We start from the raw sequence: 14022 nt of genomic DNA on the forward strand, positions 1-14022 counted from the left end.
CCTCATTGGGGTCCACACTATACGGCTCGTCAATAGTCGGACGCTGCCGGGCTCAGCTACCCGGCAACGGATCTGGGGAATAGTTAGGTTTGGAGCAGGTCGGTAATCTAATCCTACGATATCTAAACCACTAACGTATCCCAATAGCAATTTTCAACCTTGGGTATTGGCTTTGGATACTTGACCAGTGGGCCTGCGGATTCTTGGCAAAGTCGCGAGAAGCAATAGGTCTTCCCTGGGCTTTTGTATTAGAACTCCATGGATGGTGCGTTTCAGAATTCTTGGCCCATGACACCTAAGCACTAACTCATCGAAATAGGTGGCATATCTGTACTGGAATAGGGGCCTATATCTTCATCGCTGTTGTAGACCACCTGGTCTCCGGTGAGGATCTAAGCCAGCAGTCGTTGGCCTGGCCTGCTTCCTGGGCGTCGACATCAATTTTCGCAGGACGAGGACCCGTGGACAAGGTTAGCGAGAAACAAAAGTGAAATCACAACCATGAATGATTTTCAAGATAGGAGGGCAATGCTCTAAAGTGAATGAATCGAGAGGGCGTCCGACTAGTCCTCAACCCTTATACAGGGGATTTGCTTTAGATATGTGTTGTAGGATGTCTAGTTCAGCCTGAGCAGCGTTCAGCCGAGAGCGATGGACACTCGAATTTATCTTGAGACCAACGTATTTCTCTCTTAACGAGCGCCATCTGTACCGAGTATTAGCAGATGTACAACATATCCGAGATGTGGAGTACGTGGGGAATAAACTGGTTTATATCCCGAGCGAGCCAGATCGTTGACTTACTACCATAACCGAGTTTCGTTGCCAGTCGACACCAGCTATTCAAAAGGTTCCCCAGCCGTGCTGGATAGAATCGAGGGGGATCATAGTTCGGCGTACAGTCCTCTTCGATGGCTTCGTTCACTGGAAGTTCGGGAACGGCCGCCCTTGACAGTGGCCAGGGGCGGTTTTAAGTGCTCGGACAGTGGACGTTCGAGAGATGAAAGCTGCCATAAGACTCCATCGGACGTGGAGCGCAAGCAAATGTCAGGTACAGGGTCATAGTGTGAGCATGACTGGAAAAGAGAGAGGTGATCGTTTTCGTTGTTCTGGTCCTTGCGGAACATGTATGCACCAACGTCGGAAACCACAAAGAAGGTGCCAAATAAAGCTGACAATGTAGTTCAGACTTCTTGCCTACAAATAGAACCGTGGGGTCCTCGTCCAGACAAAATAAGAAGAAACCAAAAAAATGGCTCCGCCGCGATTTGAACGCGGGACCCCCCCATTAGCACCATGAAGATACGAGTGGGATGCCATAACCACTAGGCCACGAAGCCAATTATCGTTTGGATCCTGCGATTTTAGTGCTCTTGGTTAATTGACGTACATCCCATATCGAGGCATATGCTACATCCCCACGTTTCCCCCAGTGTTTCCTTATACATTGCCCACGATTTGCCCGACGCACCATGAATCGGTTTCAAGTATGCATCCATGTCACCCAAATCGGTACATCATCTAATCTGCTATAGTTCAGCGACTCCGACGGGTCATCCGACTTCGATGAAGACCCATCCGGCCTCCCCTTCCCGGAACCGCTGTCCCGCAGCTCATTCCTCGCCCCTGACTTCGATCCAGCGAATTTCCTGTCGTCATTAACAAACCGACATCAGAGCCTCGAGGATCTTCGACAGGAATTGCGGGGACTAGAGCAATTCTTGAACAAGGAGCTGTTGGATCTTGTCAACGAGAACTACCAGGACTTTCTCTCGTTAGGCAGCTCACTTCGCGGAGGAGAGGAGAAAGTCGAAGGTGTCAAGGTCGGGGTTCTTTCTTTCCAGCGCGATGTCAAAGCCATCCGGGACAAAGTCGAGGCGCGACGTCACGAAGTGGAAGAGCTGTTGAATGAGAAGCGGCGGCTACGAACGAACGCCGACATTGGCAAAGATCTGTTGGACTATGCGGATCGGGTGGAGGAATTGGAACACCGGTTGATGATAGTGGACAAGTCATCGCAAAAAGAGGCTGCACAGGATGAATCCGATGCCGAGTCCGATCTGTACAGCGGCGAAAGTGCAGACAGCGATGACGACGAGCTACCGGATGGCACTCCTGCGATTTCATTGAAGAGGATGGAACGCCATGCCCAGAAGTTTGTCTACTTGACCTCGATAGCTGCCCGGGTCGGCGAAAAACATCCCTTCCTGCTTGCCCAGCAACCGCGAGTCGCGAAGATCAAGTCCACAGTGCTCCTGGATCTCAAAAATGCCCTGGAGCAGGCCACCGCTGGTGGTAAACAGGGCAAAAGCGACGCTAGAACAATGGCAGTTCTGCGTCTCTACGAGCTTATGGGTGAGGATGTCAGTGCCGTCGCCGCGCTGAAGAACCTCAAGCTGTAAAAATAACGTGCTTCGTCCTAAAAATTGGCGATGTGCACTGGTTTGCATACATAGCGTCGGCGTTTGGTCTTATAAAGTTCTAATTCAACAATGATACCATGATACACCATGTCCTTTCCTAATAAAACAATAAATTTGTACACGCCAAAGGATATAAGAAAATTGAGTATGTTACACGCCAGTCAAGGCGGAGGTTGGGGGTGAGGCATCGGAGCGGAACTCGCCGTTGAGTGAGAACCCGGGTCCGTTCGTTGAGCTCAGTACCTGATGGTGTTGTTAGAGACTGGTTTGCACAATAAGGATCAATTCAAGTACTCACCACCTCGTAGATCTCCTTGTTGACACGGTCAGTCAGCGCAGAGGCATCCTTCTTAATCTGGTCAAGGGTCACGCGCATGTTGTCGCGCAATTGCTCCGGAGAGAAGCCTAATTGTCCGACGGGCAGACGGATAACGGCATCACGCTCACGGTAGACAGTACCGCCACGGAGATCCTGGACTCGCGAAGCCACATCTTCCACAACGGTACCGGTCTTCGCACTGGGCATCAAACCACGAGGGCCGAGAATACGACCAAGGGCGGCCTTGTTCAATGCCGGCAAACTGTCCGGGTGGGCCAGGCAGCGATCGAACTCAATAGTGCCCGCCTTGACAGCATCGAAGACTTCATCTTCACCAACAAGAACGGCACCGGCGGCAAGTGCTTCCTTGGCTGCTTTCGAACCGGGGGGGCAGATGACACAGATGCGGGATTCTGTCTGGACGGCGTGAGGGAATCGGAGCATGTTACGGATAACGGGACCGTCGCGCTTCGTCCGCAGTCGGATGTGCAGTTCGTATTTTCGAACGGTGGGTTCGCGACCGACTTCGATGGCCCGGATATATCTGCAGAAAGGAGGCTGTCAATTCGTGACCTGGCCATTGACTGACGTCTCAGTATGAGATGCTCAGTACGTACCGCATAGCATCACACAGAGCGTACTGCGGCATATCCTTCAAATTCTTTTGTCGGAACTCCTGGGGTCCTTTGCGGCTCTTGGTAGGCTGCTCTTTTCCCTTCTTTGGTTTGTTCTTGAGACCTCGGACCTGCTGGAAAGGGGAGAGAACGGGAGCGATTGAGGCGTTCCGCAGCGGATTCCGGCATGATGAGAGGATTCCGCGTGCCGCAGTGGGCAGCATCGAGCCGGCGGACGACATGTTGGCAGGCGTTGAATTGAGCTGATCGACTGGATGAAGCAATTGTTTTCTGCCGGAAAGCTGTCGGCCTCGGAGAAACGTGGGTCCGGACGGGGAGTGTAGATGATGACTCTGCCCCTCCAAAATTTCCCATTGCTTCCCACACTTCTGCGCAATGTCTGAATACGAATTGAAAGTGGCCACTCGTGGTAACCACGCGGCGCTCCTGCCCGTGGTTCTCATCGTCACCTCTATCAATGAGGCCCGGCCCGCCCCCGTCGTCAATATCACCTTTGAGGACACTGCTCTTCTCCAGGATGGCGACAAGGCCATAGTCCAGCTCATTAGTGGCTCCAACTCTGTTTTTGGCACTGCCGATGTTATCCAGGAGCTTACTACTCACTTCCCTTACCTGGTTGGCAAGGATCCCAAGGTGGTGAGTTACTAGTTACTACCCCGCGGTCGAGACTTCTATTCTAAAAAGATATGTCACTAACACTACTCTTCCCATAGGAGACTGAATGGATCTCTCAGTTGGAGTCCTTGACCACCCTGGACTTCAAGGCCCTCGATCCCGTGCTCCAGCGCCTTGATGCTCACCTCCTGATGCGCTCGTTTATCGTCGGATACTCTCTGTCTACCCCCGATATTGCCCTTTGGGGTGCTCTCCGCGGAAACCGTGTCGCCGTTGCGGCTCTGAAGAAAGGATCCCTTGTGAACCTCACCCGCTGGTATCGCTTCTTGGAGGAGCTTTGCCCCTGGGCTACTGCCGCTGTGGAATCTATGAACGCAGTCGCTAAGGAGAAGAAGGTGGCCAAGTCTAAGGAGGGTGCCAGTTACGACATTGCCCTCAAGAACACCGAGAACGGTGTCGTTACCCGATTCCCCCCTGAGCCTTCTGGATACCTCCACATTGGTCACGCCAAGGCCGCTCTTCTCAACGACTACTTTGCACATGAGAAATACAACGGCACTTTGCTTCTCAGATTTGACGACACCAACCCTTCCAATGAGAAGCAAGAGTTCGAGGATGCTATCGTGGAGGACCTTGCGCTTATGGGCATTAAGCCTAACAAGATGACCTACACTAGTGACTACTTCGATGAGTTATACGAGCACTGCGTTAAGATCATCGAGCAGGGCAACGCCTATGCGGATGATACCGAAAAGGAAACTATGGCTGCCCAGCGATGGGACGGCTTGCCTAGCCAGCGTCGCGACCTTTCCCCCGAGGAGAGCTTGTCTCACCTAGAGGAGATGAAGAAGGGCACCCCCGAGGGTCTTCGTTGGTGTATTCGTGCTAAGATCTCCGTCGACTGCCCTAATAAGGCTATGCGTGACCCAGTCATCTACCGCTGCAACCCAGCAACACACCACCGCACCGGCGATAAGTGGAAGATCTACCCCACTTACGACTTTGCCTGCCCTATTGTTGACTCGATGGAGGGTGTGACCCACGCTCTGCGTACTATCGAGTACCGTGACCGTAACCCCCAGTACCAGTGGATGCTAGACACCATGAAGATGCGTAACGTGCAGGTGTGGGATTTCGCCCGCATGAACTTTGTTCGCACTCTCCTCTCTAAGCGCAAACTCACTAAGCTGGTCGAGACTGGTCTCGTTTGGGGCTGGGATGATCCTCGCTTCCCTACCATCCGTGGTATTCGTCGTCGCGGTATGACCATCCCTGCTCTCCGGGAGTTCATCCTGAAGCAGGGCCCCTCCAAGGCTGTCACCAACTTCGACTGGGGCCTTATCTGGGCCACCAACAAGAAGTATATTGATCCCATTGCCCCGCGCCACACCACCATCTTCAATAAGAACGTTGTTAAGACCACTGTCACCGGTGGCCCTGCTGCTCCCTACAGCGAGGAAAAGCCTAGGCACGTCAAGAACGCCGCCGTGGGCATGAAGAAGGTCGTCTATAGCAGCTCCATCATCCTCGAGCAGGAAGATGTCAAGCTGTTCAAGCCTGACGAAGAGATCACCCTCATGAACTGGGGTAACGCCATCGTGCGCAAGGTCACCACCAACGAGGCCGGTCTCATCACCGATCTTGAGCTCGAGCTGCACATGGCCGGTGATGTCAAGAAGACTGAGAAGAAGGTCACGTGGCTTGCCACCGAGGGACAGGACCTGGTTCCCGTCGAATTGGTCGATTTCGATCACCTGCTGACCAAGGACTCTCTCCAGGAGGATGACGTCCTGGAGGACTACCTCAACAAGCACACCGAGTTCCGCGAGGAAGGTATGGCTGACTGCAACGTCGCTGATCTCAAGGAGAGCGATATCATCCAGTTCGACCGCAAGGGTTACTACCGCCTTGACCGTGCGTACGCTCCTGGCAAGCCTGCGGTCTTCTTCAACATCCCTTCCGGCAAGACCAAATAGATCATATGTCAGTTGATGTGAGTCATGTTTTACGAGTGATCTATGAAAATGGAAGGCTGTTTATATGATCATATGCACCCCGTGTTCAGTAAAATAATTGTAGGAGATCCGCATGCCGGGTAGAATCACATGGTATTTGGGAATAGCCTCATTTGATGGAATCATAGTCTGATTGATGACAGTCCAATAGGAATTAATGGAATTGATGGAAGAAGGGCTAGGGGCAGGGGGCAGGAAGCACTTACCAAGAAGGCATGTCGAGCAGAGTGAAGATAGAAGAAGAGAAAGTCTAAATGAGAAAAATCTGGCTATATATAGCCTCTTTCCTTCATCCCAACTTGGTTGTTTGCTTGGATGGTTTCTGCCTAGTGCAGGCCTTTGCTTATACACCAGACAACCATCTCATCGATTTCGAAAGATCGATGGCTGGATCTTTATACCTTTGTCATGCGCACTGCACCCCAGGTCCCTACATATCTACCTGCCCATGCTACAATCCTGTATGTATCTACAAAGGGCTGCATTGGACGACGCAAGGGCAAATTGTGGCATTATTCTTGAGGCTACATGCTACCAGGGCGATGGAGGAGGAAGAAACTCTTGGTATGCCACTGGCAAAGCAGGGCTTTTATAAAGGCTTGAGCTGACAAAGGACTAGCAAACTGAAAGAGCTCAGTCTGCATGACATAAAGAATGGTCCCATCTAGGGGGGATTCGCACGGGATTTGGCTACAGGTAGGTATTGTACGATATTATGATGTCGCTCTGGAAGGGCTGCTTGGGCTGTCTGGGAATGGTCCTAATGGCGCGTGTAGGGCTGAACAGGGTCACGTGTGTGAAGCCAGACTCAGCTGACTCTACTACAGCGATCTTCCAGGGTAAGTTGTCTACAATGCTTCTTATACTTTTAGAATCCCGGATTTCCTGGCTCACTTTCCCACTGTTCGCCCTCTCTATCGGCGAATCATGAAACTGGCGTGGAATGGATATAAATCCCGCCGACCGGCTGCCAGCGGAACGGGCGCGCATGACGTCGAAGACTATCTGCATGGCATTCGATTCACATCCGGACAGCCGCTCGTCCGCCTATGCTTGGATGGCGTCCCCGGTTGCTTTGGGCTCAAGGCTTTCGACTGGTATTAGAACTACGACATTCAACGCCCGATGATTGTCCTGGAATGGATCATCACCATAGGATGAATTTTATATATGCGACGGTTTCTAACAACATCATATTCTGCAGCCACAGAAAAACGACCTGGACCCTTCCCTACTGGCGTCTCATGGCCTTGCCGAGACATCTTCCGTGATCCCGTGAATGAAAACTCTCTTGGCTCGAACCTTATTGGCTCGAAGTCAATTCGGGTTCCTGCTTCCACCACCAGCTTCATTTGACCTTAGCGCCAACTAAATGGTCTTCTCTCTGCCCGGATTGGTCGAACCGATATTCGATCCATCAAAACCCAGCGGGAGTTCTTCGGGTCGTCCGCGGCTCGTCCCTTTCGAGACCTGGTTCCTTGGCTTCTAGTTCCCCGGTTTCATCATCCTTCAAGTACCGAGTACAGAGACCAAAACAATGAGAAATACATGGAGAGATGTCTCTCCCGAAGGCTTCCTGCCTCGACGTCAGCATGATTTTCCAAGGGTGGAAGGGAACATTCCTACGCTAGCAGTCTTTTCTCTTCCCTACTCAAGATACAATCGCAGTGATCTTCGATTATTGTCATTCCGAAGGTGCTGAGGCGCGAATAGAACATTTGCAACGCTCATTTTCTTCATTACATTGTTTGCTCATTCCTATATCCCCATTTGCTTAGTGCATTCATTTTTTATTATCATTAATAATCATTAATAATCTTGTCTCCTTGGACAGGTATGTGTCAATCGGGCTTCTCTGTGTCGGGGAACTTATATCTGACTTAGAAAGTCAGACATGTCCGGCGAGGGCAAGGCCGAGCGTGCCGACAATCGCCGCCGTAGCTCACGTATCTCCCGGGCATCTCTGAGCGGGGACTGGAACACTCTGGATGAGTATGGCAAGCTTGTCAAGTATGTGTCGACGTTCCGTGATCCCAATGCAGCGGAAGAAGAGAGGGGAGAACTAGTTGAGAAACGAATCTGGTACGCACCGTGGATGAAGCGAAAGGTCCGCGTTCGAAGGGTTGAAGGAGAAACCGGCAAATTTCCCGATGAGTGGACCATGACGGACGTCCGAGAGGGACTTTCTAGCGATGAAGTTCCGCTGCGTCGTCGTCGGGCTGGGTGGAATGAGTTGGTATCCGAGAAGGAGAATCCTATTGCTAAGATTCTTTCTTACTTCCAGGGTCCAATTCTCTACGGTGAGTTCCTGTCGCTCCTTCTTTGACCATCACGCTGACATGAACATAGTCATGGAGTTGGCCGTTTTGCTTGCTGCTGGTCTAGAGGACTGGGTTGACTTTGGTGTCATCATTGGTATCCTGTGTCTGAACGCGTCCGTGGGCTGGTATCAGGAGAAGCAGGCTGCCGATGTGGTTGCAAGTCTCAAGGGTGACATTGCCCTGCGCGCGCAGGTTATTCGTGACAGCACTCAACAAGAATGCCTTGCTCGGGAGTTGGTTCCAGGCGATGTAGTAAGTGTATCTTGGAGGGGCAGAACATGGTATACAGCAGGCTCTGATCAATCATCTAGGTCATTGTTGGTGAAGGCCAAGTCGTGCCTGCAGACTGCAGGGTTATCTGTGATGTCAAGGATGAACATGGCTGGGAAGAGTTCAACCAGCTTCAAGAGCAGGGTATGCTCGGTGGAGGGTCCGAGTCTGAAGAAGAGGACGAACCAACCAAGACCGACAAGGAAAAGGATGAAGGCGATGGCAAGGCTAAGGAGGAGGACGAACACCAGGCGAAGAAGGCCCGCAGACGTGGTTATCCTATTTTGGCTTGCGATCACTCTGCCATCACGGGAGAGTCGCTAGCCGTGGATCGTTATATGGGAGATATGATCTTCTATACGACTGGCTGCAAGCGTGGCAAGGCCTATGCAGTCGTACAAACGAGTGCGAGAACATCCTTCGTTGGCCGCACTGCGACTATGGTGCAATCTGCTAAAGGCGCTGGTCACTTCGAACTTGTCATGGACAATATCGGAACATCTCTCTTGATTCTTGTTATGGCCTGGATCCTTGCTGCGTGGATTGGTGGGTTCTTCCGTCATATTCCCATCGCTTCGCCCGATCAGCAGACTTTGCTTCACTACACTCTGTCTTTGTTGATCATTGGTGTGCCTGTCGGTCTACCCGTTGTGACCACTACCACAATGGCTGTTGGCGCTGCCTATCTGGCGAAAAAGAAAGCTATTGTGCAGAAGCTGACAGCCATTGAATCCTTGGCCGTAAGTGCGTATCAACTCGGAATGCTGTCAAATGCTAATGGCAAAATAGGGTGTTGACATTCTGTGCTCTGATAAGACCGGTACTCTCACGGCAAACAAACTGAGTATTCGGGATCCTTATGTAGCTGAAGGCGTCGATGTCGATTGGATGTTCGCCGTTGCTGCTCTTGCATCCTCGCACAATATAGAATCTCTCGATCCGATCGATAAAGTGACAATCTTGACGCTAAGGCAATACCCGAGAGCACGAGAAATCTTGCGGCGAGGTTGGACAACTGAAACTTTCACGCCCTTTGATCCAGTTTCAAAACGCATTGTGACTATTGCCACCTGTGACGGCATTCGGTATACCTGCACCAAAGGCGCTCCGAAAGCTGTGCTCCAATTGACAAGCTGCTCCAAAGAGACTGCCGACTTATACAAGGCCAAAGCGCAAGAATTTGCGCATCGAGGCTTCCGCTCTTTGGGTGTTGCTGTCCAAAAGGAAGGCGAAGATTGGGCTTTGCTTGGAATGCTGCCTATGTTTGATCCGCCCCGAGAAGACACTGCTCATACTATTAGCGAAGCACAGAATCTCGGTATCAGCGTCAAGATGCTCACCGGTGATGCCATTGCCATTGCGAAAGAAACCTGCAAAATGTTGGCTTTGGGAACTAAGGTGTATAACTCAGACAAGTTAATTCACGGCGGTTTGAGTGGTGCTATGGCCAGTGATCTTGTTGAAAAGGCGGACGGCTTTGCCGAGGTGTTCCCAGAACACAAATACCAAGTCGTACAAATGCTGCAAGAACGAGGCCACTTGACTGCTATGACTGGTGATGGCGTAAATGACGCACCGTCTCTTAAAAAGGCCGATTGCGGCATTGCCGTTGAAGGCGCCTCTGAAGCCGCGCAGTCTGCATCAGACATCGTGTTCCTCGAGCCTGGTCTGTCAACCATTATTGATTCAATCAAGGTCGCACGTCAAATCTTCCATCGCATGAAGTCGTATATCCAGTACCGCATTGCACTATGCTTACATCTTGAGATCTACCTCGTGACTTCGATGATCATTCTCAATGAAAGCATCCGTGTCGAGCTCATCGTCTTCTTGGCATTGTTTGCCGATCTTGCGACCGTTGCAGTAGCCTATGACCATGCATCCTTCGAGTTGCGGCCCGTTGAATGGCAACTTCCGAAAATCTGGTTCATCTCTGTCCTTCTCGGTGTGCTTCTGGCCTTGGGTACGTGGGTTATACGGGGAAGCATGTTCCTTAAATCGGGAGGCATTATCCAGAACTGGGGCTCTATCCAAGAAGTTCTCTTTTTGGAAGTGGCACTCACGGAGAATTGGCTCATTTTTGTCACTCGCGGCATCGCTACATGGCCATCTATCCACCTGGTGACTGCCATTTTCGGCGTCGACGTTTTGGCTACTATCTTCTGTCTGTTTGGTTGGTTTACCAATGAAAACATGAGGACCAGCCCACAAAGTCAATTTGTCGAGACCACGAATGGCTGGACCGATATTGTCACTGTTGTGCGGATCTGGGGTTACTCGCTTGGCGTGTCGATCGTTATCGCTCTGGTGTACTTCATCATGAACAAGATCAAGTGGCTGGATAATCTGGGTCGTGTCCAGCGTGATAGGGGAGAGGTCAAAATGGAGAATCTGCTTGCTCACTTGTCTCGTCTTACGGTTGAGTACGAGGAAGGGGGCGCGCCGAAGGGACGGTTCTGCTTGGCTACAACCAAGGAGGAGGAGGAGGCTGAGTAAAGGGGATATCAAGTGGATGGTATGCTGTCCGGAGTTAGTGATTATTTTGATGTTGAAAGATTTTCCTTTGTTTTGTTCCTGGCCTAATTAGATATTGTCGATGGTGGACGTTATCACTATGGTGTGTTCTCGGGGGCTAACGTATACCAGAACGCGGGTGTCTATGTTAATCTTTAATGTGTTGAATCTGCTTGGAAGTATCCTAATGGCGTCAAATACCTCTAGCTTTGTCTTTCGAATTGAATCATTAATTACTATAGTGTTGATGGAGGCCATAAGATACCATGTCAATTTGTAGATAGCTTGAATGAGCTCCATCCCCGAGTCCAGCGGTACATTCATCATATGATTCAAGAAATTAGAGAGTGACCAAGTCTAGAGAAGACACAAAAGAATGTAATCGGTATGGTTTTCCAAGGTTCCAAAGGGGAAGATTAAATAATGGGTATCATATGGGCTGACGGGTTTAAGGGGATAAAGTCGAAGGGTATAAAAGGATGACAAAAGATTCGAAAGACAAATTAAAAGTGAGCCGGGCCTTGAATAATGTCGAGTTCATCGTAAAGCTTCATTATATATGCCCAACAGTCAATTGATGTGCGTGCACGTCGTAGAGACACAAACTCCTAAAAGGGGTCGGTAACGATGTCTGTTCTGTCTTGGCCACAATATCAAACTCTCAGGTACGGTTACGCTGAGCATGTCGGAGACTGTTAGTTAGACCATGGGTGGCGCGACTAGCAACCTCGTTCGCCTTACGGAGGCCACCCAGTAAACCAAGAAGGTCGTTGCCGAGGACAGAGGTGAGAATATTATTTTCCAACTCATCGTTCGATTCATTCTCACTCGAGTGATTCTCATCCGGCGGGTTAGCGTTCGAGGCGGGAGCCGCGGTAGCCTCAGCAGATGGAGTTGTAGAGGCATCGGGCTTTGTTGTCGCGGTCGCCACAGTAGTCGGCTTGGGCGTTGCAGCGGGAACAACGGGCTTTTGTTCCTTGGAGGTGGTTTCTTCAGGTGCCTTGTGCGAAGCAGAAGCAGATGAGGAGGAGGAAGACGAGTGTGAAGAGTCTGGTGCACTGGAAGATGACGACGTCGTCGATGTCTTTGTTGTAGTTGTTGAGTCAGTGGACGTAGAGGTAGATGCCGAGGTTGACACCGGATCGGGCGACGACGAACCGGAATCATTCGCAGGGCCCAGAGCCTTTCGCACGTCCTTGATAAATCCATCATTGGCGTATGCCTGCGTGGCATCCCACATCATAACACCCCCAAAACTTTCAAACTTCTTCGTGTATTCAATCACCTCGGCCAACTTGGACGCTGGTATATACCCCGTGCTAGCGGCAGAAGTGAATGCCGGTACGCCAACAATGACCTTGACATCTTTGTTCTTTGATACGGTCTTGGCCCAGTTGTCCCATTCTTCGAAGTTGTATTTGCTGCTTGAAGCGTCGGTGTTGAAATTGTTGACGCCGCAAAAGTTGTTATAGAACTGCACCCAGATAGCGTCTATGTAGACGGGACCGTTGAGGATATCTTTGTCGGCCTGGTCGGGATAGGGGCATTGTGGTGCTGCTGTCAAGTAAAACTTCTGCTTGCTCTTATCTGCCTCCATCAGTGAGCGCAGCTCGTTGGCGAAGGGGGCCATGTGTTGGACATTGGCTTCGAAGTCGAAGTCGAACCCATCCAAGGCGGCGTCACCGAAGGGACGAAGGGTTTTGGAACCCTCCTGCTTGGGGCCGAAAGTCTCCCACATCAGCTTCGCGCCGTCCTTGGCAGCTTCTTCCGATTTGAAGCCACCCTCGCTGTAGGTGGCCCCGCCGATGGAAAGAAGAATCGTCTTTCCCTTCTCTTGACACGTCTTGATATCCTTGCTGGATGTTGTCAGCTATCTAGCAAATTGTCAGCGAACAGGATACAGGAATGCTTACGCAATTGAAGGGCAGTTCTTCAGGTCAGTGCCCTCAAAGACTTCGCAGTCTTTGCTGGTAACGGAGAAATCAATCGCCGGGGCGCCTCCTGGGCCATTGACCATCATATTAAAGGCCATTGGGATCACCTATGCCAGTTTATTAGCCCGTCATTTTGGAAGTTTTGCTGGTTATCCGGTTCGTACATCAATGTCATCATCTAGAGTCTCGTGTTAGCTGTAACGACCACATCGGAAATATAGAGTTCACTCACTATCACAGTAGTGTGCCAGGGGCTGTTGTTCCTTATCTCCCTTTCCATTGAAAGAATTTTGGCCTTTAGTACATCGAATGTAAGTATTAATAGGTCTAAACAATGAACGACCACATACCCCAATAAACAACGATGTTGCTGGTCGAGTTCAAGTCCAACTTCGCCTGTGCTCCTCCAAGCGAAGCCAACAAAATAGACCAAGGAAGGAGACCCTGATACCGACGCATGGTGGCAACTGCGGTATAGAATGTGCTCAGGTTAAATACTTGTATTGAAGAAGAGCCTAATATATGGGATTAGAGGATATATAGGGACGGAAATGACAGGGACGCGTCAGAACACCGAGCCTCATCATGAATGAGCATAGCGGATCATTAAATAGTATACAGTGGACTTTTGCCCTTGTCATTCTCCAAGAAACATTGGCCGCGTTTCCCATCCAAGTGCCTCACCTGGTGCCCGGAGCGCATGGTATGATCCACATGTCCACGGCAGCGATCGCAAAAGAGTTTCGGGGTCATTCTTTGGTCCCAAATGGATAATATGTGTAATTAATATTTTCAGATGACTATGTTGATTGGATTGTGGAGTGTTTTGGGCGCCCTGGTCTGCATTCCAGTGCTGTTGTCAAGGGACCGAGAGTAGATCTAAGAATGCACCGAGGGATGAGCATGTGTGGATGTAAGATCTAGGTCTAGGCAAGTAGGATTCGAGTACCTTACGATAGAGCCAGATTATGTTGTA

At 50.6% G+C, this 14022-nt stretch overlaps 6 protein-coding genes across 6 annotated transcripts; 4 read left to right on the forward strand and 2 right to left on the reverse strand.

Annotated features, from left to right (window-relative positions):
- Positions 1-1472: 1472 nt before the first annotated feature.
- N7525_008107 (COG2 family protein) lies at positions 1473-2402 on the forward strand (the record flags this gene model as incomplete). Its single annotated transcript, XM_002568537.1, has 2 exons — positions 1473-1487; positions 1536-2402. The coding sequence occupies 2 exons, from the start codon at positions 1473-1475 to the stop codon at positions 2400-2402; spliced, it is 882 nt and encodes a 293-aa protein (XP_002568583.1).
- Positions 2403-2573: 171 nt separating this feature from the next.
- N7525_008108 (mitochondrial 54S ribosomal protein uL1m) lies at positions 2574-3598 on the reverse strand (the record flags this gene model as incomplete). Its single annotated transcript, XM_002568538.1, has 3 exons — positions 2574-2666; positions 2722-3286; positions 3360-3598. 3 exons carry the CDS (start codon positions 3596-3598, stop codon positions 2574-2576), a joined length of 897 nt encoding a protein of 298 aa, XP_002568584.1.
- Positions 3599-3752: 154 nt separating this feature from the next.
- On the forward strand, positions 3753-5968 carry N7525_008109 (glutamate--tRNA ligase GUS1; the record flags this gene model as incomplete). The annotated part of the gene is made up of 2 exons (XM_002568539.1): positions 3753-4013; positions 4091-5968. The coding sequence occupies 2 exons, from the start codon at positions 3753-3755 to the stop codon at positions 5966-5968; spliced, it is 2139 nt and encodes a 712-aa protein (XP_002568585.1).
- A 757-nt stretch (positions 5969-6725) lies between these two features.
- N7525_008110 (uncharacterized protein) lies at positions 6726-7111 on the forward strand (the record flags this gene model as incomplete). Its single annotated transcript, XM_061214299.1, has 2 exons — positions 6726-6799; positions 6880-7111. 2 exons carry the CDS (start codon positions 6726-6728, stop codon positions 7109-7111), a joined length of 306 nt encoding a protein of 101 aa, XP_061068730.1.
- A 790-nt stretch (positions 7112-7901) lies between these two features.
- Positions 7902-11094, forward strand: N7525_008111 (putative plasma membrane H(+)ATPase; the record flags this gene model as incomplete). Its single annotated transcript, XM_002568540.1, has 4 exons — positions 7902-8307; positions 8357-8580; positions 8640-9338; positions 9388-11094. The coding sequence occupies 4 exons, from the start codon at positions 7902-7904 to the stop codon at positions 11092-11094; spliced, it is 3036 nt and encodes a 1011-aa protein (XP_002568586.1).
- Positions 11095-11773: 679 nt separating this feature from the next.
- On the reverse strand, positions 11774-13505 carry N7525_008112 (glycoside hydrolase family 18 protein; the record flags this gene model as incomplete). Its single annotated transcript, XM_061214300.1, has 5 exons — positions 11774-12968; positions 13026-13153; positions 13211-13224; positions 13279-13341; positions 13397-13505. The coding sequence occupies 5 exons, from the start codon at positions 13503-13505 to the stop codon at positions 11774-11776; spliced, it is 1509 nt and encodes a 502-aa protein (XP_061068731.1).
- Positions 13506-14022: the final 517 nt, after the last annotated feature.

The sequence above is a fragment of the Penicillium rubens genome, assembly GCF_028828025.1.
Source record: "Penicillium rubens strain IBT 27055 chromosome Unknown utg000003l_segment0_segment0, whole genome shotgun sequence".
In the NCBI taxonomy this organism is placed as follows: Eukaryota; Fungi; Ascomycota; class Eurotiomycetes; order Eurotiales; family Aspergillaceae; genus Penicillium; species Penicillium rubens.